At 45.9% G+C, this 26,640-nt stretch overlaps 1 protein-coding gene across 1 annotated transcript; it reads left to right on the forward strand.

The window, feature by feature from the left end:
- Nucleotides 1-6: 6 nt before the first annotated feature.
- On the forward strand, nucleotides 7-26,594 carry Pop1 (POP1 homolog, ribonuclease P/MRP subunit). The gene is made up of 16 exons (XM_052161080.1): nucleotides 7-119; nucleotides 3,582-3,725; nucleotides 4,803-4,973; nucleotides 6,261-6,436; nucleotides 7,411-7,659; nucleotides 9,070-9,157; nucleotides 9,569-9,756; nucleotides 10,836-11,092; nucleotides 11,456-11,549; nucleotides 12,924-13,035; nucleotides 13,725-13,844; nucleotides 17,013-17,128; nucleotides 18,867-19,058; nucleotides 20,712-20,866; nucleotides 24,686-25,030; nucleotides 25,843-26,594. The coding sequence occupies exons 2-16, from the start codon at nucleotides 3,584-3,586 to the stop codon at nucleotides 26,483-26,485; spliced, it is 3,048 nt and encodes a 1,015-aa protein (XP_052017040.1). The 5' UTR covers nucleotides 7-119; nucleotides 3,582-3,583; the 3' UTR covers nucleotides 26,486-26,594.
- Nucleotides 26,595-26,640: the final 46 nt, after the last annotated feature.

Below are 26,640 nucleotides of genomic sequence, written 5' to 3' on the forward strand. Positions count from 1 at the left end.
GAAGAAGCAGTACTGCGCGTGCGCCCTCCGCTCGCTCGCCTACCAGCAGTGGTGGGAGCTTCTAGGGAGTCTCAGAACCTTGTCATATTGACCGGCGAAGCCCTCGGAGCATTTGGCAGGTTGGTGGTGAGGCGCTAGTGCTTAGCGGGGGCCGCCAGCTCGCGGGGGCCGCGTGTGGGGCTCGCCCGCAGTGTGGCGGGGTCGGCTTGCGGCGTCTTTGACTTGGGGAGGTCCATGCTGCCCGGGCGGCCCACGTGCAGTCCAGAGCCTCTGGCTCCTGCGCTCGTTTTAAGCTTGTCGTTGCCCTGCCAGGCGGAATCTCCTCTGGGAATGCGCTTGTATCCCTTTCCGGGTAAGGTAAAGGATCGGGATGGGTCATTCGGGGGAACCAAGCAGAGGTGTGGCGTTGTCCGGCTTTCGCCATCCCCTGCTTCCTTTCTATGGACGATCGCCTCAAGATTTGACTGGGGTCTGCTTTCCGGAGGAGACTCATGTTCCTCTAGCTCACGACTTTTGCTATTCCCACTCACGAACCTGGGTATATTAAGAAGATGTACTAATTAGTAATCGATAATATAAAGAAGTGTATTTTAAAGCAATTCTTTAGTGTAGTTGGTGTAATTTTGCCTTTTGAGAAAGATAAAAACTAATTTGCACTCTCTGAGATAGATGTGTGTATGTTTGGTTTTTTTATAAAGACGAGTTTTGGCGAGTATTTGATACTGCGGGACATAAAGCATCTAAAGTGTTTTTTTGAAAACAAACAATGCAACCCAGCACAGTCCAAAGATAAAAAATTTGGTACACAATGAGAACAATTTTAAGAGAAATTTAGGCCTGTATTTATAAGATTGTTTCTTTTTTAAAATTTTATTTATTTAATGTATGAGGGCATCAGATCCCATTACAGATGGTTGTAAGCCACCATGAGGTTGCTGGGAATTGAACTCGTGACCTCTGGAAGAGCAGCCAGTGCTCTTAGCTGCTAAGCCATCTCTCCAGCCCAAATAACATTGTTTCTTAGGAGCACAAACCTGTATGTACAGTAAAAGCACTGGGTTCATAACTTGCCTGGCATCTTGGCTGAGTAATTTGTTGGTGTTGTGTGGTGTGTAAGCATGGGCTGTCTGTCACTGCTGAGCTGAGGCTGTAGTGGAGTCAAGGTGGAGCACTTGGACTTCACTACACCTTGGATTCACCACATATTTGACTTTTGAATTGTTCTTGCTAGATTTTTCATCACCCCACATTCAGCTACGTGACCCACAGCTGAAGAAGCTGAAGACGCTCTGAGGTTCTCATGCTGTGTCAGAAGGAATGTAGTCACGGCTAAATGTTTCTTACCTTGTTACCCGTGTGCTGTGTAGTCGCGCTTCATTTATATGTGCTTGTGCACATCCAGTACCTGTGCTGCTTTGATCCCGTATCTTGTTTGGTAGTCTGCTGAGTGCAGCCTGACAGTGAGGAAGGTCAGACCCACTCTGTCAGTACACACTGTAAGAAAATTCTCTTTATTCCCTGTCATCGTGTCCTTCGTAATGCCAAGAGGCTGCTTCCTGCTTGAAGAACCATGAGATCCTTTTCTTGCTTCAGGGCTCCGTGCTGGGTAAATGAGCTCCCTGCTTGGACTCCACACCCTGTTTGGAGTCTTCTACCTGTGTTCCTAGTCTAGTCCTCCTGAGTTCAGACTCCTGTGTTCCCACGGTAGATTTCTAAACAGAAATCACAGCTGACATTTTCTTACTGCTTTTCCCTGAGGTTGCACAGTTTCCCCACCTATTTCATATGTGTTCTCAGTCTCCAATTGTTTTGAGTTTTAGGAATAGTGAATGGAGCTAGCATGCCTGCATTGAGTCTCAGAAGGTTCAACAGCTTGGAAAATTATATCACTAGCGGCTTGGTTACCTGTTCTTTGAGGCACAAGAATAACATAACTTTCTTTGCTGTTGTCTACATGCAGTTTCTGTGTTGGTAGAAGTAAATTCTAATATTAAAGAGTTGAAATGCAGGCTTGGTAACTGCTGCTCTGGGTTTTCCTTATTTCAGTGACTGCACGGTGCACATTCACTCCATCAGCAAAAGAATGGCTATTGTAGAGGCTGAGGCTTCCGGGCCCTGGTCCTGGCTTTAGGAATTATGCCAAGTGTCTATGTTGGTCTCTTTGTTGACGTGAATATCCATTAGGTTCAAAATGTCCATTTCAGACTGTTATCTAGTGTAGTTGTGGAAAATACATACAGAAGTACATATTGTTTTATTAAAATAGCCTCTCCAGTCTTTATGTTACACAGTGTAGGGTATTGTTAAAAGCTACATCTCTAGTCAGCCATGTTATGAATTTTATTTCAAAAACAAAAACAAAAAAACAAAAACCCAAGTGTTTTACGTTGACTCAATGACTGAAGGACTGGTCCAGCCGTGGGAACTGCTGAGTGAGCCCGTCAGGTTCTCTGCAGTCATCCTTCCTCTGATTCACTTGCAGTGAAGTCTGACTGGAAAAGTACCAGTGATTTATCTTCAGTTTGGACTCAAATATTTTAATTATTATTTATCCCAGTCTTTTTATTTCAGCCAAGAACCAAGATAAAGTGTTATAAGTAATTTAATTTTAGTGAACTTAACCTTACCTCATTTTGTGCATCATTAGCAACTGTATGTAGTTTAATTATTTGGCAATACAAAATATGCCAGTTGGGATAGTTCCAGGAAAAAGCTCTGTTTCTTTGTTTTTTTTTTTGTTTTTTGTTTTTTTTTTAAATTTATTTATTTATTTCATGCATGAGTACACCACCATTGGTCTCTTCATACACACCAGAAGAGGGCACCAGACCTCATTACAGATGGTTGTGAGCCACCATGTGGTTGCTGGGAATTGAACTCAGGACCTCTGGAAGAGCAGCCAGTGCTCTTAACCGCTAAGCCATCACTCCAGCCCCCTGTTTCTTTGTTTTTTGAGACAAAAACTGTGAAGCCCAGGATGGCCTGGTCCTTGCTGTGTAGCCCAGGTTGGCTTCAACCTCAAAGATTTCCTTCTGCACAGCCCCGACCTCTACCCTAGCGCTGGGTTTATAAGCACGCAGTAGCACTTTCTATTGCGTGACTTTTTTGAAATCTTTTTGGGGATCCCAGCTATAAATTAAAAGGGTAACATTTTGGTATCATCAAACTTTGAGTTATATAAATATTTATTAAGATTATTGTTATTATTTTTGAACCTTTCTTGTGTTGGGAGTTAGGAGCATACCTTGGTGGGCATGTAGTTGTCAGAAGACAACTTTTGGGAGTAGGCTCTCCCTGCCTTGTGTAGGTCTCAGGATTGAACTCAGACCCTCAGGTTAGTGGCAGTTGCCTTTACCTGCTGAGTTATATTACTGGCTCGTTTTAAACTTGTATTCTTTGTTGTGTTTTGAAATAGGGTCTCAGGTAGTTCTGGCTGACCTCGTGCTGTGCAGCTAAAGGATGACCTTGAACTCAAGAGCCTCCTGCCTCTGCTTTCCCCATGCTGATCTCACCTGGCAAGTCATTATTTTTGAAGTGAGAGTTTTCTCTCCCTCTAATTAAGTATATTGTTTTCTTTCCAGAAATGTCTAATGCAAAGGAAAGAAAACATGCTAAGAAAATGAGAAACCAGCCCAGTAATGTGACTCTGTCCTCCGGCTTTGGGACTGAGAGAGATGGAAAGCCCCGTTTTGGAAGAGGGAAGCCTTCCCCGTCTCAGAAACAAGGTAAACGCACACACTGCTTTCGTCTTGTCATTTGGATTAACTGCTTTTGCCAGTTTTGTTTCTCGCCATCATCTCAGACAGCTTTAGCCCCATTTAAATGAATGTTAGATGTCAACTCTTAAGCTCTAGATTTAGATCTAGAAGTAGAGGACTGTGGTTTGACATGTGGTACACCTTTCCCAAATATTATCTTATTTAAACCTAACAGCGACAAACCTTTTAACATGTTTTAAGATTATAGTGACTGAATAATTAACATTACAATGGAATAAACAGGAACCCTATAAAAGTCTCCACTGACCTCTCTTATGTTCATAAATGTTCAGGCCATAACAAGGGGCTTTGATTAACAATTCATGTTGCTTTGGAAATCTCAAAGGAAAAAATTTCCTCGTACCTGTTAATCTCACTGATGTGGCCGGGCAGTGGTGGTGCACACCTTTAATCCCAGCACTTGGGAGCCAGAGGCAGGTGGATGTCTGAGTTGGAGGCCAGCCTGGCCTGGTCTACAGAGTGAGTTCTAGGTTAGCCAGGGCTATACAGAGAAACCCTGTCTCCAAAAACCAAAAAAAAAAAGATGTGATTGCTATTGTATGTGTCAATATGTCACACTGGTGTGACTGCTGTTGTATGTGTCAATATGTCACACTGGTGTGATTGCTGTTGTATGTGTCAATATGTCACACTGGTGTGACTGCTGTTGTATGTGTTAATATGTCACACTGGTGTGACTGCTGTTGTATGTGTTAATATGTTACACTGGTGTGACTGCTGTTGAACTGCTTACTCACTTTGTGACCTTGGGCTTTTCCTTGGGAAAGTCTCCTTTCTACCCAAGATTCCTCTTTAAAGAAAGATAGTAGGTCCTGTGAGATGACCCAGAGGGTGGAAGCCCTTGCTGCATGAGCCTGGAGACCCCGAGTTTAGTTCTCAGAATCCGTGCTTGTGTGTGTGTGTGTGTGTACAAGTAATAACTTACAGGTTGGTTCTAGGGTTAACAAGCTCATTCTGTGCTGTAATCCTGTCTTTGCTATGAGTGATGCATTTCTTTTTGTTTTGTTTTTGAAAATGTACTAGAGCTTCATTCTGGAACCTCACGTCAGGGGCAGATCAAGATGAGTTCCCACTTACTTCCTGAGTCTGACGTGGTGAATGAGCAGTCTTCCTCCAACACCATGTTTAAGAAAAAGGGGGGCTGGAGAGCCGGTCCTGAGGGCTCGTCTCAGGAGATCCCCAAATACATAACCGGTAGGTGCTCGTCAGGAAGTGTGTGAGCTGTGCACACACTTTGGTGCTCCGCCCTGCTGCCTCCCTCCCTCCCTCGCCCTCCCCTCTCTCTGTCCTAACCACCTGCTCACCTCTCCCAGGCTTTGCCCCCTGAGACCTACATGAAGCGAGAGACACACATCTGTCAGATTGTTAGGTCGTCTCCCTTCTTCTGACTCTGACTCTTCTCATGGATCTGTGGGTGGCTGCTCCATCACTTCCGGCCCCTCTGAAAGGACCTCACACACTCTTTAGTATGACGTTCTGCAAATGCAGAGCAAATCTTGTAGACACCAAGATTTACAGCTTGGCTCTGGGCTCTAGCCAGCCTCACTTTCAGTGCTACGTGACCTCCACCCCCACTATAACCTAAATTCCGTGTCCTTTAAACATAACTTAGGTGTGCTTTCTGATATCTGTATTACTTCTCAGACGAATTTGATTATTTCTCTAGCACCCTGCTTACAGACAGAGAGAGAGAGAGAGAGAGAGAGAGAGAGAGAGAGAGAAGAGAGAGAGCGCTTTGAGACTGATTCTGTTTTTTAATGAAGAAAACCAATAATAATAATAATAATTACAAGTTTTGAAAAAACAAAATAGTAAAGGGAAATCCCCTTGAAGTCAAAACTCTTGAGCCTCCTTTTCTCTGTTTTTTCCTTTTCCATTTGTGAATTTGTACTTAAGGACGGTTATGATTAGGGGCTGGCAGGCTGGCTCAGTGGTCATAGCACTTGCTGTGCAAACTTGAGCATCTGAGCTTGTGGCCAGCCAGTCCGGCCAAACCAGAAAGCTCCCAGTTCACCTAAGAGACCCATCTCAAAGGAACAGAGGAAAGAGGAAGACAGATCTTCCTCTGGCCTCTGCATGTATGCGCCTGGCCACCAGTAGCCACATACTCACATGTAAACATACAACACAGATGCACAACTAAAAAGAATAGGAAACAACTGTTGTGATTATGTTACGTGCTTTTAGATCAAAACTCTGGAAGTTGGCTAGTCCTTTTTACTGACTAGAATAGTTAGGAAGCTCGAATTGTTTTCTAATAAGAAAATGGAATTCTTTTAGAAAACTTGGAAAATGTTAACATTGAAGAGTCTTCTTGAGGGAAAGGACCAGAGAAGTGGCCAGTGTTGGTGCTTCCCTCCTGGGGTCATAGTGCCTGGCTATAAGCTCCTGTTTCAGATCTAGCCACCCCTGAAGCCCAGCAGTGACGCTGACTCCAGACTTGTTATCAGTGACCTTCCCATTTGCAATTTCCTTCCTCAGCTTCGACTTTTGCTCAGGCCCGAGCTGCTGAAATCAGCGCCATGCTAAAAGCCGTGACCCAGAAGTCATCCAACTCACTGGTTTTCCAGACTCTTCCACGGCACATGCGACGTCGAGCTATGAGCCACAACGTCAAACGCCTTCCTAGACGGTTGCAGGAGATGGCTAAAAAAGAGGTAAGCACTTCACGTAGTGTAAATGTTTACAGTAGTGGGTCCTAGCAGTAACAAGTATTAACCCAGAATGTTAGGGAAGTCAGCATTCTTCCAGTGGCATTCTCTTTCTTCTTGAACGTTTCTAGTTTGATCATTCTGTAGCCCCATCGGCTTACAGCTGCTTTAGCAGGCAGGCAGTTAGATATTATAGCTGCTTTTAGTAGAGCTTTAATCCCGGTGCTCAGGTTTGACTTGTAACTAAGGATGACCTTGAACTGATCTTCCTGCCTTGGATTACCGTCATCCTGAGTAAAACATTCTCTTTGTTTTGTTTTGGTTTGGTTTTTTTGAGACATGGTTTTTCTGTGTAGCCTTAGCTGTCCTGGAACTCACTCAATAGACCAGGCTAGCCTCTGCTTCCTGAATCAAAGGTGTATGTACTGCCCCTAGCCCCTTGCAAATTTTTTATTTTCTAGATTGAATGTGAGGTCTGTTTTCTAGCAAAATTTAGCATTTATATGTCTATAGTCTAATGAAATGAATGAATTGGTGTTTCCATTTCTGTATTTCCAATCTTAAATGAAGATTAAAACAAGAAGTTGGTGTTTTATTTATCTTGTTATCTGCTAATAGCCACATAAAGCTTATGCTATTGTGCTGAACATTTTTTTATTTGTTTACTGTGTAGTGTGTGTATGAGTGCTTTGCCTGCATGTATGTGTGTGCACTGGTTTTCACGGAGTCAGAAAAGGGCACAGAAGCTATGGGTGGCTTTGAGCCAGCCTGTGGGTGCTGGGAATTCAAGTTCTTTCTAGGCTCACCTGCCTCTGAAATCGTAACACTTTCCATTGTCTCCCTCTTCAGTCAGTGAGAGAAGACTCCAAACTAGCCAGCTAGACAGAGTTTATACTTAGTCATTGAATCCTAATGCGCGGCCATGCTCTGAGATGCTCACAGACAAGGTTCAGCGTCAGCCTTTCTTCTTTCAACTGTAGGCTGAGAAAGCTGCTCATCAGAAAAAAGAACTTTCAAGAAATAAGTGCCACAAAGCCCGAAGATGTCACAAAAACCGCACGCTGGAATTTAACCGCAGACAACAGAAGAACATATGGTTAGAGACTCACATCTGGCACGCCAAACGGTTTCATATGGTGAAGAGGTGGGGTTACTGCCTCGGGGAGAGGCCCACGGCCAAGAGCCACCGAGCCTGCTATCGAGCCATGACGGACCTCTGCCTCCTGCAGGTACACCACGCTCCTGGGCTTCGAACCTTCCCTGTGCCGAGTCTTAGACTTGTTCATTGTTCATGGTGACACATCTTACAGCTGAAGACAAGGACCCTGCTGGATGCTGGAGATGAAGTGACAGATACACATCTGTCAGATTGTTAGTCTCGTAGATGGGTGTGAGGGACAGGGTGCCATTCCTGTTTTTTGAGACAGAGCTTCACACTAGGCAGTGCTGGACTAGAACCGTTGTTTTTAGTGCCTCCCATGTGTTCATTTGTCAGTAGTCCTCACAACAGCCGCGGAGGAAGTCAGTTCCTGTTTATAGATATGGGGACTGAGTCACCTCTGACCGTATAGCCGCTGAGCTGGAGGCCCAGGCCTTGTTTTTAGACAGACCATTTGGGTGAGCTCCATCTGGTCACACTGATGACTGAGAGCCAGCCACCATTGCCAGGAAGGTTTCTGTGTCAGTGATGGAAGTGCTTGATAGGGCCGTGTTCAAATCTCCGCTGTACTTTTCAGTTATGGCTGCTTAGCAGACTGGACTTGCTTCAAGGTGCTGTGGAGAGGGTTGCTTTAGGAACTGGTCCTGGCTAGAGTGCACAGATCACTGTGTCGCTGTCTTGGTGCCCTCTCCTGGGACATAAAGAACAGTTGGACTGATTGTTAACTTCAGTAACTACAGCCGTCAGCACAGTTCTCAAGGATTCTTCATACTCAGACTTTCCTCAACTTCCTGTCATTTCGCCCTGGGCATTGCTTACTCAGACTTGCACAGGAGGGAGATGGGCAGAGGGAGATGGCCTTATGTCCCTGCTCAGCACTGCGCACGCAGGTGCTGCACTGGCTAGCCAAAGTGAGCAGAATCAGCATCATTTTGTGGAATTCTTGTCTTCCTCCTTCACTGTGGCTTCTTGCCTTGTGCAGATCTGAGGAATGATGAGTAGTCCTTTATTTAGAAGCAGCAGTGTTTATAACCTGTTTTGGACTTGCCTGTCAGATTAAAGCACAGTATATTTGCAAAAATGTAGGATACTGTATATGATAAATGAAGATATGTTTTGATTTTTTGACTCAGATTGGCTAAGGCTGTTTACTAATGTAATAGCAGTAGGCAGGCTTTCCATTTTGAGTTGTTGAAAGCTCGCTTCAGGAAATTGACTTTGTGTTTAGAACAGATTTTCTGGTTGCCAGAGATGTTTGATCAGATCCCCACTGGACCTGGAGGTAGAGGTAGTTGCAAACCACCCAGAGTGGTTGCTGGGAATTGAACTTGGGTCTTCTGCAAGCACAGTTTGTGCTCTTAACCTCTGAGCCATCTCCTCTGTGTTCCTCAACAGGTTTTCTGATACAGCACTGGTTTCTTAGCATTTTTTACCCCATAACAGATTCTAGAATATTTAATCATGCCTCTCCTTCATTCAGGATTTGTCTTATTACTGCTGTTTGGAGTTGAAGGGCAAAGAAGAAGAACTACTGAAAGCGCTCTCTCAAGTGTGTAGCATAGACACAGGTAATTTCTCCTACAGCTCTGTGCTGCGCTCATCTTTTGTGTCTGTTCATTTGTAAATGAATGTCTATCATAAGCACTACTAAGCATTTCAGTTTTAATATGGAAATGTGAGATATTCTTCTTCCCAGTGAGTATGTTAGGAAAGGTTGAGTTGATATTTAAATCTTTAATAACATTCTTATGTGTAAAGTGAGCCATTATTCTGTGGAGTAAACAGGCAAAACACTTGTTGAATCTTTGATTTAACAAATATTTTCTTGAGAACTTACTGTGTGTCCAGTTTTCTTTTAAGTTGTGGCCAGAACCAGAGCTTCTCCTGGAGTCTGACAGTTGCTCAAGTGTGGCTCTCGGGAATCACTGATGCTATTGTGAGCCCCCGTAGTCACACTGCTGCTTTTGTGTTTGTGCCAGGCCTGACTTTTGCTGCAGCTCACTGCTTGTCCGGGAAGCGGCAAGGGAGCCTTATGCTTTACCGGGCAAATAAGTATCCCAGAGAAACGCTTGGGCCAGTCACCTTCATCTGGAAGTCGAGGAAGACCCCAGAGGACACCTCTGAGGACAGGCAGCTGTGGATCTGGTCCCACCCAACTCTTAAACTGGTATATCTTCCTGTTGCATTCCATCTCTTTAATTACAGTGTGTGGAGGGATTTAGCCATGCACATGTGGGAGTCTGCTCTTTCCTTCCACCACGTGGACTGGCTTACTGTTACATTCTTTTTTTGGTTTTTTTTTTTGTTTTGTTGTTTTTTTTTTTTTTTGAGACAGGTTTTCTCTTTGTAGCCCTGCCTGTCCTGGAACTCACTCTGTAGGCCAGGCTGGCCTTGAACTCAGAAATCCGCCTGCCTCTTGCCACCCAGAGGCAAGGATTAAAGGCGTGCGCCACCACCGCCCGGCTTAAGGTTACATTCTTATTTACCATTGGAAGACAATATTGTAGAAATTTCAGTAGTATAAAAGTTTGGCTGACAGTGTGATGTGATACTTTTTTTAATGAACCAATTAAAATGTTAGTTTCTATCCTTCCCTTCCTTTCTCTTCCTTTCCTTTCCCTTTCGCCCTTCCGTTTTCTTCCTTCCTTCTTTCCTTCCTTCCTTCCTTCCTTCCTTCCTTCCTTCCTTCCTTCCTTCCTTCCTTCCTTCCTCCCTCCCTCCCTCCCTCCCTCCCTCCCTCCCTCCCTCCCTCCCTCCCTCCCTTCCTCCCTGTCTGTCTGTCTGTCTGTCTGTCTCTTGTTCTCTCTTTCTTTAAAATAGGGTCTGTGTAGCCCTGCTTATCTTGTATATGCTATGTAGACCAATCTGGCCTCTAATTCAAGGTGATCTGCCTGTTTCTGTCTCCCAAAAACCCATGTGTCATCATGCCTGACTGTTTTTTTAATTTAATTTTTTATCTAGCACTCTTGAGCGCAGAATGAACATACTTAGCTTAGCTGTGATGATTTGATAAGTATTTATGCGGTCTATAAAGTTTCGTGCATGAACGCGCCCATCTCCTGCCAATGTAACTTGTGACACTGCATTTAACTTAAAAAGCAGTTTGTAAGGATTTCTTTCTTTCTATTTTATGTGTATGCCTGGTACCCACAGGGGCCAGAAGAGGTGGGTTTAACCACTAAGATATGTCTCTTGGGCCCTCTGTGTTTGAATTTTGAAGGTTAAAGTAAATGTTTACTTCCTTAGGCTATCCTAGAGGAAATAAAAAAAACGTGCCGGTGTTCAGAACCCATCAAGTCAAGTGTCTGCATGCCTGACCCACTCCCGACACCAGCCCAGGAAGACATTCAAGCAGGACTAGCTGATGACAAAATTGGCAAGAAAAGAAAAAGGAGAGATGACGGGGATAGTGTTAGCCGAGCTCGGAAGACCTTCGGTGACAGGACAGGAGAGCCCTGTCAGCCACGGTCGTGGTTCTCCCCCACTACGGGGATTGTAGTCAGGTAGGAGGAGTTACAGTGTGAGACTGTGTGTGGTGACTACACTAGGAACATCACCCCACCCCTCACCCTACCCACCCACCCCTCACCCCTCACCCCTCACCCCCACCCCCTACCCCGATGCCTTTGTTTTTTTTCAATAGAGGGTTTCCCTGGCTGTCTTTAGAATTCACTGTGTGTACCAGGCTGGCCTCAAACTCAGACTGCCTCCTCTGCCTCCCAAGTGTTGGAATTAAAGGTATATGCCACCCCGCCTGGTTACGCCCTGGGCTGTGTGCTACCATGTCTGCTATGACTTGTCCAGTTTTTGCCGGTGGTACAGACATCCCGTGTGATGGACATTTCTGTTTTGTGGTCTTCTCTCAGTGACTTGACAATGGAGATGAACAGGTTCCGGCTGATAGGCCCTCTTTCACACTGTATCCTGACCTCAGCACTGAGGGCCGCTCCTGCACACACAGTGAGTAAACAGGCAGGTGTGAAGCCTCACATATGGACTCGTATGCTGTTGGGCTGCCTTGTAATGTATATTTCCCAGCTCAGTTTTGCTAATATATATTTTTTAATCTTTCACTTCTAGAAGATTGAATTTCAGTGGGGGTGATAGTTAATTGGATATTTAATTCCTATCCTCTACTTGTTTTCGTGAGTCTGTAGAAAGTAATCCCTGCTCCACAGATGGGCAACGGGGTGTCTCTAACAGAGATTTTATGTCATTTATGACATTTTATGTCAGTTTTTTCCCCCTTTAGTTTTTGCTTTCTTTTAGTTTGGCTTATCTGACTGGAAAGTTATGAGTAACATGTCTCTTGGCACTTCAGATCGAAAGCAGGGCTGATTCTCAAGATTTGTAGCCACCAGTCATGTGACAATATTGATCACTTACGTGACTGAGTGCCTGAGGAACTGATTTGTACCTTTATTTAATTTTAGCTGAGGATTAAAGTCAGGTAGCTCTTTGAGGCCTGTGTCATCTTGTACCTGCAGTTCTCGCCTAACCTTTGGCTTTTGGCCATGTTGGCCTTCATCTTCCATTTCTGTCACGACTCATACCTGTTTTCTTTCTACCTGTTGAGCACTCTGTTGAGAACTCTTGGTTGGGCTAAGTGTACCTCATTTTTCAAGGTTCAGTCTGTCTCCTGCACTCTGCACTCCCTCTGGAACCTTCCCTGTGCTCTCTGGTTAACCCACCTGCCTGTTGTTTCTGTAGAACCTGCACATTTCCGCAGTTTACTAGTTCAGTCCATCACCTCTCCTTGCTGTCTGCGGTTCCTGATGGCAGGCAGTGCTCCTGCCCTCTACCCTGTCCCCAGTGCTTAGCATAGCGCCTTGCATATGGAGAAGATCTTGTATGTGCTCACAAATGATGGAGTGAAGATCTGAATTCAGAAGGCTTGCTTCTAGGGCCTGGACTCCAAAGCACTTAGCTCTGCTAGGGGAGTGGCAGGCGGGTCACCACTTTAGGGCCCGGAGGAGGCTTTCAGCTCTTGGCTGTCATACGTCTATATTTGTCACACTTCTATACTTGAAATGCTTTAGCAACCTTGCTAAGTCCCAGTCTTGCCAAGAGAGATGTAAGTGAAGCATTTACACATCTCGTCCGTTTGTTGCTGGGAATAGTGGAGTGGCTTACTCGAGGTTTTCATTGGTTTGGTGAAAAGGGAACACTTTATTGCTTAAATTAGAGAGGATGAAGGTGGCGAGATGGGAGAGGCTCCCTTAGGGAAAGAGGGTGACAGTGCTCACGTGAGCTGTGTCTTTGAAAAGCATGGTTGTATTCCCACTAGGCCCGGCTCATCGCTTTCTCTGCTGAGGAGGTGCCCTTGTTTTCCAGGGGGAAGAGGGTGCAGAGGAGACACCCCATCACTGGTGGACTGACACGTGCAGGAGTTCTGATGGCCTTTCTCTTCACCAAAGACAAGAAGCAGTGTTTCAGTTGTTGGGAGGTACAAGGAGGGAGGATCCGGGTGCTGGGGAGGAGGGAAGGGAGGAGTGGGAAGTGGTCAGCAGAGCAGTTTGCAGGTGGCCCCTGAGAAGTAGCCTTGCTTTTACCCTGCTGTTATTTGTTGTGATATGACAAGAGAATTGAGTAAGAAGCCCAGAGTTAAAGATTAAAGCACTCGTGCCTGCTTATGGACTAATGAGCTTGTTCGTATTCTAAATAACGAGCTGCCTTCTGAAGTAAGGGTAGTCGGGCACTGGGTGGTGACCTGATGTCTGTGCGTCCTGCCCGTATGCGCATGGCTGGTGGACTTGGTGGTCTTTTAATTTTATTTTTCAAGAAACTTTATTTTTAAAGTGTTAATTTGTTTTCTGAAGCTTTTAGTGGGCAAAAGGTGATAGGTATTTTAAAACAATTATCCTAAGGAAAAACATTTCATTGGAAAAATCTGAAAGATTTCAAAATACAAACAAGATTGTGTTAATAACACATTTTATTACCTTTATTAATCATTTTGTGTTTGTGTACGTGTACATGTGTGTACGTAGGGAAGTCAGTCCTCGCTACTCACGGGGTTGAACTCGGGTTGTCAGACTTGGCAGCCGCTGTCCTTGCCCCCTAAGCCACCTCACAGGCCCGGCGCCTGTCGTAAGCTTGCTTTTATGCATGCCTTCTGTCTCTGTTTTGTTGAAGGGATATCGTCGCCAGCAGAGATTCCAGCAGGTACTATTCTGGGATTGACAGTTAGGGATCCCAGAGTAGATTTGCCCCCACAGCGATCCAGAGCTTTGCCTGATCCAGAAAGATACCAAGGTAAGGTGCTAGCCGTGTTCCTTGTCGCGCTGTCGAGGCACACGAGGAATTCAGTCTCTGTCAGCTATGTAGTAGCTCTCTGGGGCGTAGAGGACTCGGCCTGAAGCATCTTTTACATGGCAGATGTAAACCACAGAGCCTTAAGGTTGTTTTTTATTTTTCCTGAGTTCTCTGTTTGCAGTATCTAGTAAGGTGTATCTGTCTTTATTCTCCCAAATGACTGGAGTTCTGGAATTTACCTGTGAGGAAGGGATGCGCACCGGCAGCTGGTCTTGTGCTCATTGGAAGCCTCTGTCTGACTATACAGATGATCCAGGTTCGAATCCTGGCAAGGCCATCCCAGGTGCTGAAGTATGAGACCACGTGGTTTTGACAGAATAGTGGTGCCTGAGAGCTCTTTGGCTGGGCACGTGGGAAGGTAGGCTTGGACTGGCCGGGACTTCCAGGGTTTTGCTGCAGTTGTGATGATGTTGTGTTGGATTTACTGTCATTTAAACACCGATAGTTAGGAGAGTAGTTTAAACTAGCTTGTGAGCTTTGGGAGGAGAGCATTTAAGTTTGTGTCATAACAACTTCACAGTTTTGTTTTTAACCTCTCTACGTGTAGTCAGCTAGCTTATTAGGGACCAATAAACGGCCCTGTGAGAGCTCTGCATAAAAGATGGCTGGGAGGATTTGAAGAGCCGCAGGTAAGTTAGTCGTGGAGCCTTGTACCTTCTCCTGCAGGGGTCCTGCAGTGGTCACTCCAGCGTGACCAGAAGCGGAGTGTCTACTGAACATTACTCGCAGAGCAGTAGTACAGCCACGGCGAGCCCTCTGTCTCTCTGGCTCCCTCATACACAGTTTTGAGTCTTTAGTACGTGATTGTAGGCGAGAGTCAATGTGCCTGGCAAGGAGGACACTTTTCACATGAATTAGTTGGATTAGTTTTATATCAGTACTTTTAATATCTAACCCAGAGATATAAATCAGAATGAAGGATAGAAATATACTTTGGTAGACTAGGTCATTTAAAAACTCAATCCTTAGAAGAGTCTCAAGAGTGATAGTAAAATCAATTCAGATACACTAATCCTTAAAGAAGAGTTTACCTGCTTTGGGTAACAAGCTCCTTATTTTCTTGTATAAACTGGATTTCAGGCAGCTTTTAAAGGAAAAGGTACCTAGGAACCTGACCGCTGTGTTCTCATGCTTTGAACCATTTACTTCTTAAGTAAGAGTTAATTATTAGCACGTTTTTAAACACTTTTTACTTTCATTAACAGAATCGTTTACTGTGTAAGTAGCTTTGAGGCGAGATGTTGGCGTAGCTGACACAGCTCTTGCCTAACACCACACGGCCCAGGTCCAAGTCTCAGCCCTGGGGAATCAGAAAGAAAACCCCACACAGCATTAGTGCTGTGTGGCCTGCTTTATGCTGCCTTAGCAGCTGCTGCTGCTCTGTCAGGGATGATCTGAACCTGTCCTGGCCGCCAGCAGCTGGCTGTAACCTTGGCTGTGGGATTGGGGGGTGAAGCTCGGGCTGGAGCATGCTCAGTGTGATCTGCACGCGCCCTCAGCTTCCAGCCAAGCAAGACAAAGAAAGGAAGAAGATCCTGAGCTGCACTGTATGTGTGAGCTCATTTTAAAGTCTCTTGAAGTAGTCTGGCTGTGTGTCCTTGCCGAAGCCCCAGAACCATGAACTGCTGTCTGCTGCTTCCGTTGTGGTGCTCGGAGCACTCCTACAGCAGAGGGCAGCAGTGACGCCCAGGAGCTCGGTTCAGGGGCGTTGGACACAACTGTGTTTCTCCTTCTGGGAAGAAAAGGCTTCTTGAGCTAGGAGCTGCCTGTCCCTGGCTGAGGTGAAGGTGGCGGCTTCCCCCTGCCAGCCCCTGTGCTGTCACCGGTGTCTGTAGTTTAGCCTGCCTAGAGTCACATGGCTGATCATGTGACTGGGGCAGTCTTTGTAGGCCGGCTCTTCCCCTTAGTGACATGCATCAGGCTCCTGTCCTCTTGTGAGTTTGTTGCACGTTCCTTTTAGTCCATCATTTAGAATGTTTGAAGAGGAGCTGGCGCTTTCCCGTGTCTTTGTTTTGAGAATTCTCTCTTGTTTACAGCTCAGTTCTGCCTCTCAGATTTCCATAGGGCAGCATTCTGGGTCAGTCCGGCTGTTGGGGATGAGGCTGGCCCTTCATGGGCAGTGTGGCCCTCACTGGCACCCTGCACTACACCTATGACCTCATCCATGAGGTTAGACCTTTTCTTCAAGGTTAGACCTCTTCCACGAGGTTAGACCTCTTCCATGCAGTAGGACAGTTTACAGATGTCAGTGCTGCGTCTCTCCAGCTTTCCTCTCACGTCAGTTCAGTTCAATTTTCTCTGGCTTTGATCTCCCCTGAGATCTGTCACCTTACCCTAGTTATTTCCCCAGCCAGCAGACCCTCACAGGTATGCGCTTTTTAAAAAAAGATTTATTCATTATAATAAGTACACTGCAGTTGTCTTCAGACACACCAGAAGAGGTGATCAGATCTCATTACAGATGGTTGTGAGCCACCATGTGGTTGCTGGGATTCGAACTCATGACCACACTGCAAGAGCAGTCAGTGCTCTTAACCTCGAAGCCATCTCTCCAGCCCAGGTGTGCACTTTTGAGTGAATTTCTGTGTTGGTATTTTGGGACAGTAGCCTCCCTCCCTCCTCAATTTTTTTGTTTTTGTTTTTTATTCTTCAGTCTAACAGAATTAGATTTGAAAGACTTTTTTTCTGTCTTGAAAACTTTCTCAAGAAACAGTATAGTTCACAAACATTGCTCCCTTTAAAGGAATGGAGACTGTTTTACAGACAGGAGTGAATAGCTTAGTAAATATTAGTTATGAGACCTGAGACAGGGCAACAGAAGATGCCATCGAGAGTTCGATGGTCTCAAGTGAGAGGGCAGCTTATGAGTGTTATAGTTGTCTGTCTGTACAAAGGTCCAGTATCAAGGAAACGTCTTCATCAGCCTTTGAAATTTCATGGTCTAGGAAGCCAATTTTAAGAATAAAGTTTTTGCCGAGGAAAGTCTTCTTTCTAGTTCAGTAAATGCCTGTTTACTGAATGAAACCCTTTCATCTTCCTCTCAGTCCTCCGCATTAGGTCTCGGTGGAGTGACAGTGTGATTTGAAGGGTGTTTCTTTTCCCTCTTAGATAATGAACAAGTTAAGCAGCTGCTTCTGGAGGGTGTGCCTGTGGAGTGTGCACACAGCTTCATCTGGAACCGGGATATCTGTAGGAGTGTCACAGAGAATAAAATGTTGGATCAGGTAACTAACTTGCGGGATTGTGGTAAGCTCATGAGTGCTGGGAGACTCACTGTAGTAGAGACCCTAGTTACATTGTATTGATACATTGTTTTTTTTCTTTTAAGAATGCTTTCTAGTAAAAGACCTTTTTCTGAAGTATAAAATCTCGTGGTTTACATAAATCTTTCTTTGATCTTATTTACTTTAAATATTCTGTCTGTAAATTCACAATGACTGAGTCCCCACTAGAGTCAGGCATTGCGTCAGATCCTAATAGATGACTGGGGTGTTAGGAAGCCTAAGAAATGCTTAGGGACCCTGAGGCTGGCTTCCCGTGTGGAGATGTTCATGTGTGAAGTGCTCTCGGATGGGAGCTAGACTTCCTGGAGGCAAGGTCAAGGTCAAGGCTGAAGAGAAAGGGTCAGGACGTAAAAGCAGCATTTGCAGTGGCCCAGGCCTGGCCTGTTCATAATCCGCAGAAGAGCTGGAGTTGGTAGTGGGACAAGGGAGGGTTCTGAAGGGACCCAGGCTGGAGTGTAGAGGACTTCAGGGCATCAAGGGTCCTCTGAGGGATTCGAGACTGGTTGTAGCGAGACTGGATTTCATTCTAGCAGTATGTGGGGGGAGGTTAGGCTGGGGTTCTCCTTAGGAGAGAGCTGATAAAGGCCTCCGAGTCAGATAGCCTTAAAAGAAACGTGTATATAAAACAGCTGAATGGAAAGGAAGAAAGACGTATACTGCATGAGACATGGGGGTCGGAATTGTGCCATAGCTGGACAGCGGGGCTGGCCACGGTCCAGAGGGTAAGTGATGAGACTTGGTAGCCGCGAAAGGGCGTCTGCAGACTGGCTCCTAACGTGGTGGTGTCAGCTGACGGAGCCACAGTCATGTTGACTTGTTCACTGCAAATGGAGGAACAGTGAGCGCTGGGATTTGTGGGATTATTTAGTTAGGGGAGGATTTGGAAGAGCACCGTGGAAAGGTGAGCCATTAGCCGTGCCTCTCGAGGATGGATAGCATAAGAGACAGGTGGGAGTTCCAGGTGGGAGGCTCGGGGCCACAGGGAAGATATCCTAGAATGGACAGTAAATACACAGGCAGGCGTAGAAGCTTAGCAAAAGTGGAAAGGCCAGGGCTTGAGGAGCAAAACATGGAGGAGTGCTCTGTACCTGTCACTGAGATGCGAGCTGGCATCTCTGAAGTCAGCACAGCTTTTCCGTCCCGGAGCAGACCGAGGGAAGTCTCACAGGGTGCAGGCCACTCCTTGTTGGGCTGGTCCACGCCTCCATTCACAGTGCCTCACAGCGCCACCTGTTCTAATCATTCAGACCTGCTAAGACATTTCCTCAAGAGCAGAGAGAGAGCCTTTGCCCCCACCTGCCCACCTTTGAGAAGTTGTGGCTAATGTGTGTCCTGCCTTACTTAATGATAACAGAGTGTAATCAAAGTTAAAGGGATGGCGTGTGTGCGTGTAGACTGGTTTTGATGAGATTAGCAGAGTTCATCCGTCAGTTCTCTTTGAGTGTTCCGTACCCTCCAGCCCAGACAGCAAGTGTCTGGTGTGTTGGCTTTTTCCTACCAAAGCCTTTCCACTGAGGAAAATCTTTGTTCAAAGTGTATTTTTACCATACTGGCTTGTGCTGACTATTTCAGAACTTTCTCTTTTAAATGAACATTTAACTTTTAAGGTTGCTCCGGGGAGACCCAGCGAGACCTCCTGAAGACTGACCGTTTGTGCTGACTTGTTTCCTTCCCTTAGGATTTAAACCGGATGAGAAGCGAACTGCTGGTACCTGGATCACAGCTCGACTTAGGGGCGCGTGAATCCAAGATACCTATACTTCTGATTCAGCAGCCGGGAAAAGCGACTGGCGAAGACCGGCGGGGCTGGGGCAGCGGCTGGGACGTCCTCCTCCCCAAGGGCTGGGCCATGGCCTTTTGGATTCCATTTGTAAGTCTTTTGATTTCAGCTAATAATTGCAATATTTAAAACAATCTTAATTGATAATAGATGCCAAATGTTTTGGGCACTATGCACAGTTTAGGAACTGAATAGTGTACTTCTGTCCTTAGAGGTGAAATAGTGAATATAAAAATAGAATAGAATAGAATAGAATACTTTATAATGTGGTTCCTGGAGCCAGATTCTCGTGGGTAACCTGTGGGCCAGCAGGTTAGCTCAGCAGGTTAGCGTGCTTGCTATCAAGTCTGACAACCTGAGTCTGATTCTCAGTACCGTATAGTGGAAGGAAAAAACCAGCTCTCTCAGGCTGTCCTCTGCCCTCCACACATGTGCCATAACACACGTGTCCGTGCTCATGCACACGTACGTAGAGTAAATAAAGTTGAATAATAGAAAAGGCCAGTAGGATAGCCTCGGAAGACAGTCTGTGGCTCATGCTGGCCTGGTTATCCGCCTGGCCAGGCCCCCAGGCAGGGACTGCAGGTTAAACACAGTGCCTGGCTCATGTTGTACACTTTTCCCCCACACATTTTAGTTTTCATTTTCTTACAGTGATTATTAACTGTACAGCTACTTTGTGATGTTTCTATGCGTGCTTGCTTTGTGTGTTGATGTCCGTCTGTCTACCCGTGTCCTACCATCTCCTCCCAGGCACCTTCCCACACTCTAGTAAGGAACAATATTTGAAGGTTTGGAAATGAAGTTTTTAAAAATCTTTATTTATCTATTTTATGTATATGAGTACACTGTAGCTGTCTTTAGACACACCAGAAGAGAGGATCAGATCTCATTGCAGATGGTTATGAGAACGTATGGTTACTGGGAACTGAACTCAGGACTTTTGGAAGAGCAGTCAGTGTTCTTAACTGCTGAACCATCTCTCCTGCCCTATTTTCTTAAAAATAGGCAACAATAATGTTGCATTTTTAACTTGAATAAGTTTTGTAGCTTAGCTTTTACAGTAGTGTAGAACATACAGTTGTGATTTTAAGTGCTAACTATAACCGAATACTGTTCCTATTTTTTAACTGTAGCCAAAATTTTTATTGAAACCTGTTGTCTAAGGGCGGTGGTGGCACACACCTTTAATCCCAGCACTTGGGAGGCAGAGGCGGGCGGATTTCTGAGTTTGAGGCCAGCCTGGCCTACAGAGTGAGTTCCAGGACAGCCAGAGCTGTACAGAGAAACCCTGTCTCAAAAAAACCAAGTCAAAAAACAACAATAACAAAAAAAACCCAGCTAAACAAACTTGTTGTCTGAGCATCTTCTGGTTAGTTTAAGCATACTCTGCTAAAGTAACACCAGTATTATCTGGTGTGTGTCCCCTGTGCATGTTCTCATAGGTCTGTCAGGTGCTTGTATCTCTGTAAGTATGAGTTTTTAATCTATATGCCTATTGTGTATGTGGTCCTGCGACCGGTTGTGTTTACTGAATGTTGAGTTTTTTCCCACGTTGATTGAAGTTTCATTCATTCAGTTTTACTGTCGTTTGGTATTTGGTTGTAGGAGTCCCTTAACTTGTATTTATCAATTTTCCTTGTGTCCTGGGCTTTAGGCTTGTTTCTTATTCCCCAATATGGACAGTTAAGCAATTTTGATTCAAGCTGGTGAACTGACAGGGCCTCTTGGCTTTTCTGTTAGATCTACCGAGGTGCGAGAGTGGGTGGATTGAAAGAGGCTACAGTGCATTCTCAGTACAGACGGTCACCTAACATCCCAGGCGACTTCCCAGACTGTCATGCCGGGGTTCTGTTTGCTGAAGATCAAGCTAAGGATCTTCTAGAGAAGTACAAAAGGTAAGGAAGGAACTGCTCTACTCTGGTCTCGAGGCGGGAGGTGCCTGCTTTAATTGCCTGACAGCTTGGAGATGGCTTCAGTAACCTGTGGATAGTGTAAAGCCTTTCCTTGCATTCTCTGTTACCAAGGAGTGCGTTGAGCCAGGGTGTCCTTTTTTGCCTTGTGAGGCCCATCTGGTCCAGCCCTTGTCTCTGGTCAGCCCTTACATTCTGACTTGAGTGATGGACGTCTGAGCTACAGACGTCAGACAGTTGCTGTGGATCTCATCCTACCCTGCCTGTATCCCCATCCTTACAGAAATCAGACTTTTTGATTGTTTTTTTTATTGGTTTTTGTTTTTTTGGATTTGGTTTTTTCAAGACAGGGTTTCTCTGTATAGCCCTGGCTGTCCTGGAACTCACTCAAAGTTAATGAACCCATAGAAGTAGGTAAAACACTTTAAACTGGTACAGCTTTGTTGTCCAAAGAGATGCACCCTTTGTAATGTTTTAGTATTATCCTCGTAGCCTTTCTTCTTACAGATCTTTCATTGGGAATGAGCGAATGAGGCCTTTCTTTCTGTTGTATCGAGAACTCCATGGGAGCCATAGGAACCCATGTTCCCATTAAACTGTAGGCTGCTGGAGACACAGAAACTCTCTTGTGCTTGTGGATCTAGCCGTGGGCGGTGTACACTGGGCCTCTCTTAACATTTGTCGTTTGATAGTTGAATGTTGCAGTGGCTTTACTGGGAGTTCCTGTTCCCACAACCACAGACAGAGCTGGTGTGTGTCCGTGTGTCTGTGTGATGTAGGGTTGGCTGGCTTTCTAGCCATTTGTTGAATGGTAGACAGATGCTAGTGGGTAAGTTGTGACCTGATCCTGGATCAGCTTCCCAGCAGTTCTGTGCCACATGTCTGTGTGCCACATATCTCTGTACCACATATCTACGTGCCATATGTCTGTGTGCCACATGTCTATGTGCCACATATCTCTGTACCACATATCTGCGTGCCACATGTCTGTGTGCCACATGTCTGTGTGCCACATATCTCTGTACCACATATCTGCGTGCCACATGTCTGTGTGCCACATATCTCTGTACCACATATCTACGTGCCACATGTCTGTGTGCCACATGTCTGTGTGCCACATATCTCTGTACCACATATCTGCGTGCCACATGTCTGTGTGCCACATATCTCTGTACCACATATCTACGTGCCACATGTCTGTGTGCCACATGTCTGTGTGCCACATATCTATGTGCCACATATCTGTGTGCCACATGTCTGTGTGCCACGTGTCTCTGTGCCATATATCTACGTGCCACATGTCTGTGTGCCACCCTGCTGTGTGGCTGAGAGTCTTGTAACTGAGAATGTTTATTATTCACTATTTAGATGCTTTCATGTATATTCTCTACAGGTAAAAAACCTTCCAAATGAAGGAATGGTGTTATCTGTTTGAAACCTGACCCTTTCATTTAACCTGAGCGTGGGTTTCCCAATATCCGTAAATAATGTTCACACACCAAATGTTGGCAGACTTTTTTGTAAAGGGCCGAATGATGTGCACTATAGACCCTTTGGTCTCTGTGACAAGGTCTCAGCTCTGCCACTGCACTGGTGACAGAAACAGTGTGCTGGGGTTCCAACCAGGGCTTCTTCCCGGGTCATTCACTTACGGAATTCATAGAATTTTCACTCATAAAATAGGATCATTTTCCTTTTCCAATGACTAGAAATATGGAAACCATTCTTAGCTATGGGTCGTATAAAGGCAGATAACAGGCCAGATTGGCCCGCGTGGCTCAGCTGCCGGCTGTGGCGCAGGCTGGAGTTCTGGGTGGCTCTGGAGGGCTGCAGCACCGTGCTGAGGTACACCGTGTACACCATGCCTCATCAGCGGCGTGTAGGGAGCCTCTGTTCTCTGTGCTGTGCTTTGGGGAACTTTTCCCTAAACCATTCATTCATCCGGCACAGATTTATTTCAAGCCTGCTGTAGCGTCCAACGCCACCTAGGCACGGTGGCTCTGACAGGCACCGAGTAAACCAGTGCTAGTTTCTTCTTTATTTATTTGGTCATGTTGTACATCCACACAGTGTGCTGGGATTGTATTAACTCCCCAGAGTCCTCTCTCACCACCCTGCCTATCCTGCTGACCTCCTGTTTCCCAGCTCCTCCTTCTACTGTTTTCCTGACTTTTTATTTTTGACTCATTGATTTAATTCAGGTTGCTTGTATGTATGTGGGTGTGGCCATGGGTATTGTCTGTACTGGAGCATAGGCAATTTAACAGTTGCTGCACCCCTGAAGAAAATGACTCCTTGGGCCAGCAGCTAGTAAGGGTCGGTAGCACCTCAGAGCTGGAGCCCCTCTCATAGCCACGTGGGGATTTTTGTTCTGTTCATTTGTGTGTGTGTGTGTGTGTGTGTGTGTGTGTGTACCCCTGCCTGTCCTGGAGCTCACTCAGTGGAGCCTGCACCAAAGTGCTAGGGGTTAAAGGTGTGTGCCACCACTGCCTGGCTTAAAAGCGTATAGCATATCCTCACCCCATCCCCCTCTCCTCCTGGAGGTTTGACTGGCTGGATCTTTGTAGGCAGCCTCTGTGTGTCTGAGACTTGCATGAGTTTTGCATAGTATGCATCTGCTCTTTCAGTTCTGACTTTCTGCCCCGCTGTTGTTCCCCGACCTCGGAGGGAATGATGTACGTGTTTATAGCCGGGCACCCAGTGGTCACTGATTCTTGGTACTTTGGCAAGTTATAAGGCTGCATTAATTGTCACCCACTGCAAAAAGACACTTCTCTGATGACAGCTAGGTGCCGGACTGCCTGAGAGCATTGATTGACACAAGGCCTGAGATGGTAGCTTGGCTACAGAATTTAGCAGAACATAAGTGGTTTGATTCTTCCCAGGAGACTGGTTTACTGTGCTGCTTTCCCCTCACCTCTGGCCTGCAGTGTCTGCTGCCTTGCAGAAGCCCGACACCGCGAGTGCTTTCCTACGTGTCCTTCCATGTACAGTGTGCACACATCATTTTGCAGGCACACACTTGTTCTTCTTACTCTTTCTGATTTTCTTGTTGTCGGGTCAGGAGTGAGGGCGAAGCTTCACTGTATCCGGGACTCAGAGCCCTGAGATCTGCAGGGACACCATGCCCAACCCCAGGGACCAAGTTCTGGAGCTTGCAAGATCAGTACTGAAGTGCTGCACACATTTAAAGATGTGTTATCTTTTTTTATATATATATTTTATTTTAAAGATTTTATTATTATATTTAAGTACACTGTATCTGTCTTCAGATGCACCAGAAGAGGGCGTCAGATCTCATTACGGATGGTTGGGAGCCACCATGTGGTTGCTGGGATTTGAACTCAGGGCCTTTGGAAGAGCAGTCAGTGCTCTTAACCGCTGAGCCATCTCTCCAGCCCCGTGTTATCTTTTTAAAAACTAAAACTAAAAAACAACCAAAGATCTGGGCTACAGAGATAAATGACTCAGCAGTGAAGAGGTCCTGAGTTCAGTTCCCAGCAACCACATGGTGGCTCACAACCATCTGTAATGGGATCTGATGCCCTCTTCGGGTATGTCAGTGATAGCATACTCATATACCTCAAGCAAACAAACAAACAAACAAAAAAATCACACAAAGATCTGATCATGGTGGTATGCACTTTTAAACCTGGCATTAGGGAGGCAGAGGTGTGTGTGTGTGTGTGTGTGTGTGTGTGTATGTGTGTATGTTAGTGTTATTTGGAAATGTTTTATAATGATCATGGCTATTTTAATTCTCTACTCTTCAATAGATTAAAATTTATTTCCTTTTTTCATTAGACGCCCTCCTGCTAAAAGGCCCAACTATGTTAAGCTTGGCACACTGGCTCCTTTCTGCTGTCCCTGGGAACAGCTGACTCGGGACTGGGAGTCCAGGGTTCCGTCCCAAGAGGCAGCTATTACAGCTTCAGTGCCTGGTGTTCAGGAGACTGACCCAAGACGTGGAGTGCCTTGTGTCCCCAAAGAGATCTGCCAACTATCTAATGAGGCAGGCATAGCTGTAAGCCAACCCAGGAAGCCAGAAGTTACAGGCTGTCAAACACAGGCGGGGACCAAAGTGGGCCTGGAATGGAACGCCAGTGAGGACCGCGTGGCGACCACGGGCAGCCAGCTCTGTGTTGTCCGGTAAGTGTAGGCAGCTGCCAGATAAAGATAACATTTTGAACAGTTTTCCAGATTGAACATGCTCTGGACGTCAGCGTTACCTTTATTCCTGTGTGCTAACTGGTGACTCCTTTGATGTTTCGTAGAGGGCCTAGGGAGACAGAGGAGTACATGATTTGAGACTTAGGAAATGGTTAAAAATACTCTCCTCATCCAGGTGGCCTGACTGGTGACGAGCCTCTGTTCTGAGGCAGCCTCCCCGGGCCTTGTGAGTTGCGTGGGTGTGGGTGTGGGATGAGCTGGTAGCCGGGTGGAGAAGCTTTGGCTCCCGTGTGCAGTGGACACTGCCCACTCAGCCCTGATAACACACGCTCCTCCTGAGTGGGCTCTCCGTTCACTGTTTATCTTAAGGTTTTTATATCCCTCTTTCTTCTCAAACTCTCATCCTCTTGCTTTAATTATAACTCTACTATCTATCTTATTTTTCTGAATGCCTTGTTCTTTTCTTTGCCCCAATAATCTTTTTTTGTTTTTTGTTTTTTTTTTTTTTGGTTTTTTTGGATTTGTTTTTTTCTGAGACAGGGTTTCTCTGTGTAGCCCTGGCTGTCCTGGAACTCACTCTGTAGACCAGGCTGGCCTCCAACTCAGAAATCCACCTGCCTCTGACTCCTAGAGTGCTGGGGATTACAGGTGTGCGCCACCACCGCCCGGCTGCAATTCTATAATCTTTACTCTTAGTTTGAGATGACAGACATGAAAAGATGATGATTAGAACTAAATGTATGTTATGCTTTAAGTGGTTATTAATTTTGTGTGTCTCTTATTTTACGTAGGAGTAGGAAACTCCTGAAGCAGCTCTCTTCCTGGTGTGGGCCCAGTCCAGAGGTCAGGAGGCCTCCCTGCAGAGGCCAGCAAGAATTGACTAGAGAGGCCTGCTTGTCCATTCTGGATGATTTCCCCAGAGCCCTGGTGTGGGTCAGCTTGTCCCTGCTCAGGAAGGGCAGCCCAGAGCCACGCACCATGATCTGTGTCCCATCCAAGGAGGACCTGCTCCAGCTCAGTCAGGATCAGTGTTACTGTGGACCCTGGGAATCCAGGCATGGCGACCCATTTAAAAGCCTGATTCTGAAGGAGAAAGAAAAGAAGAAAAAGGAGAAGAGGCAGAACAGGGAACACAGGGCCTCCAGGGGCCTGGCAGCAGGGACACCACCAGCTGGGCAGGAAGCGCTGACTCAGGGGCTGTGGTCAGGGCCCCTTCCAGGACTAACTTCCCACTGCTCCAGGCTCCTTCTAGGCTTTGTAACACAGGGAGACTTTTCTATGGCTGTCGGCTGTGGAGAAGCCTTAGGGTTTGTTAGTGTGACCGGCTTGCTGGAAATGTTGTCCGGTCAGTCAACAGCCACGAGGGGCCTGGTGCTGCTGAGGCCTCCAGCCTCGCTGCAGTATCGGTTTGCAAGAATCACCATCGAGGTGTGAATTTGACTTTACAGCCTGGTCTTAAATTTTTGTCCCTCTGTCATCATCTGATTTAAAATATACTGTGGAACTGCTTGAAAAACAAGAATTAAAATTATACTCTGAATCATTTCCATCTTTTCCTGTCCTGGGAATGTGCTTAATTGTTTAACATG

The sequence above is a fragment of the Apodemus sylvaticus genome, chromosome 17 (assembly GCF_947179515.1).
Source record: "Apodemus sylvaticus chromosome 17, mApoSyl1.1, whole genome shotgun sequence".
NCBI classification, from domain to species: domain Eukaryota; kingdom Metazoa; phylum Chordata; class Mammalia; order Rodentia; family Muridae; genus Apodemus; species Apodemus sylvaticus.

Coding starts and splice junctions, on each gene's coding strand:
- Pop1 (XM_052161080.1), top strand. CDS start 3,584: ATGTCTAATGCAAAGGAAAGAAAACATGCTAAGAAAATGAGAAACCAG. Junction 3,726..4,802: donor TTCCCCGTCTCAGAAACAAG/GTAAACGCACAC, acceptor AAAATGTACTAG/AGCTTCATTCTGGAACCTCA. Junction 13,036..13,724: donor AGTGTTTCAGTTGTTGGGAG/GTACAAGGAGGG, acceptor GTTTTGTTGAAG/GGATATCGTCGCCAGCAGAG.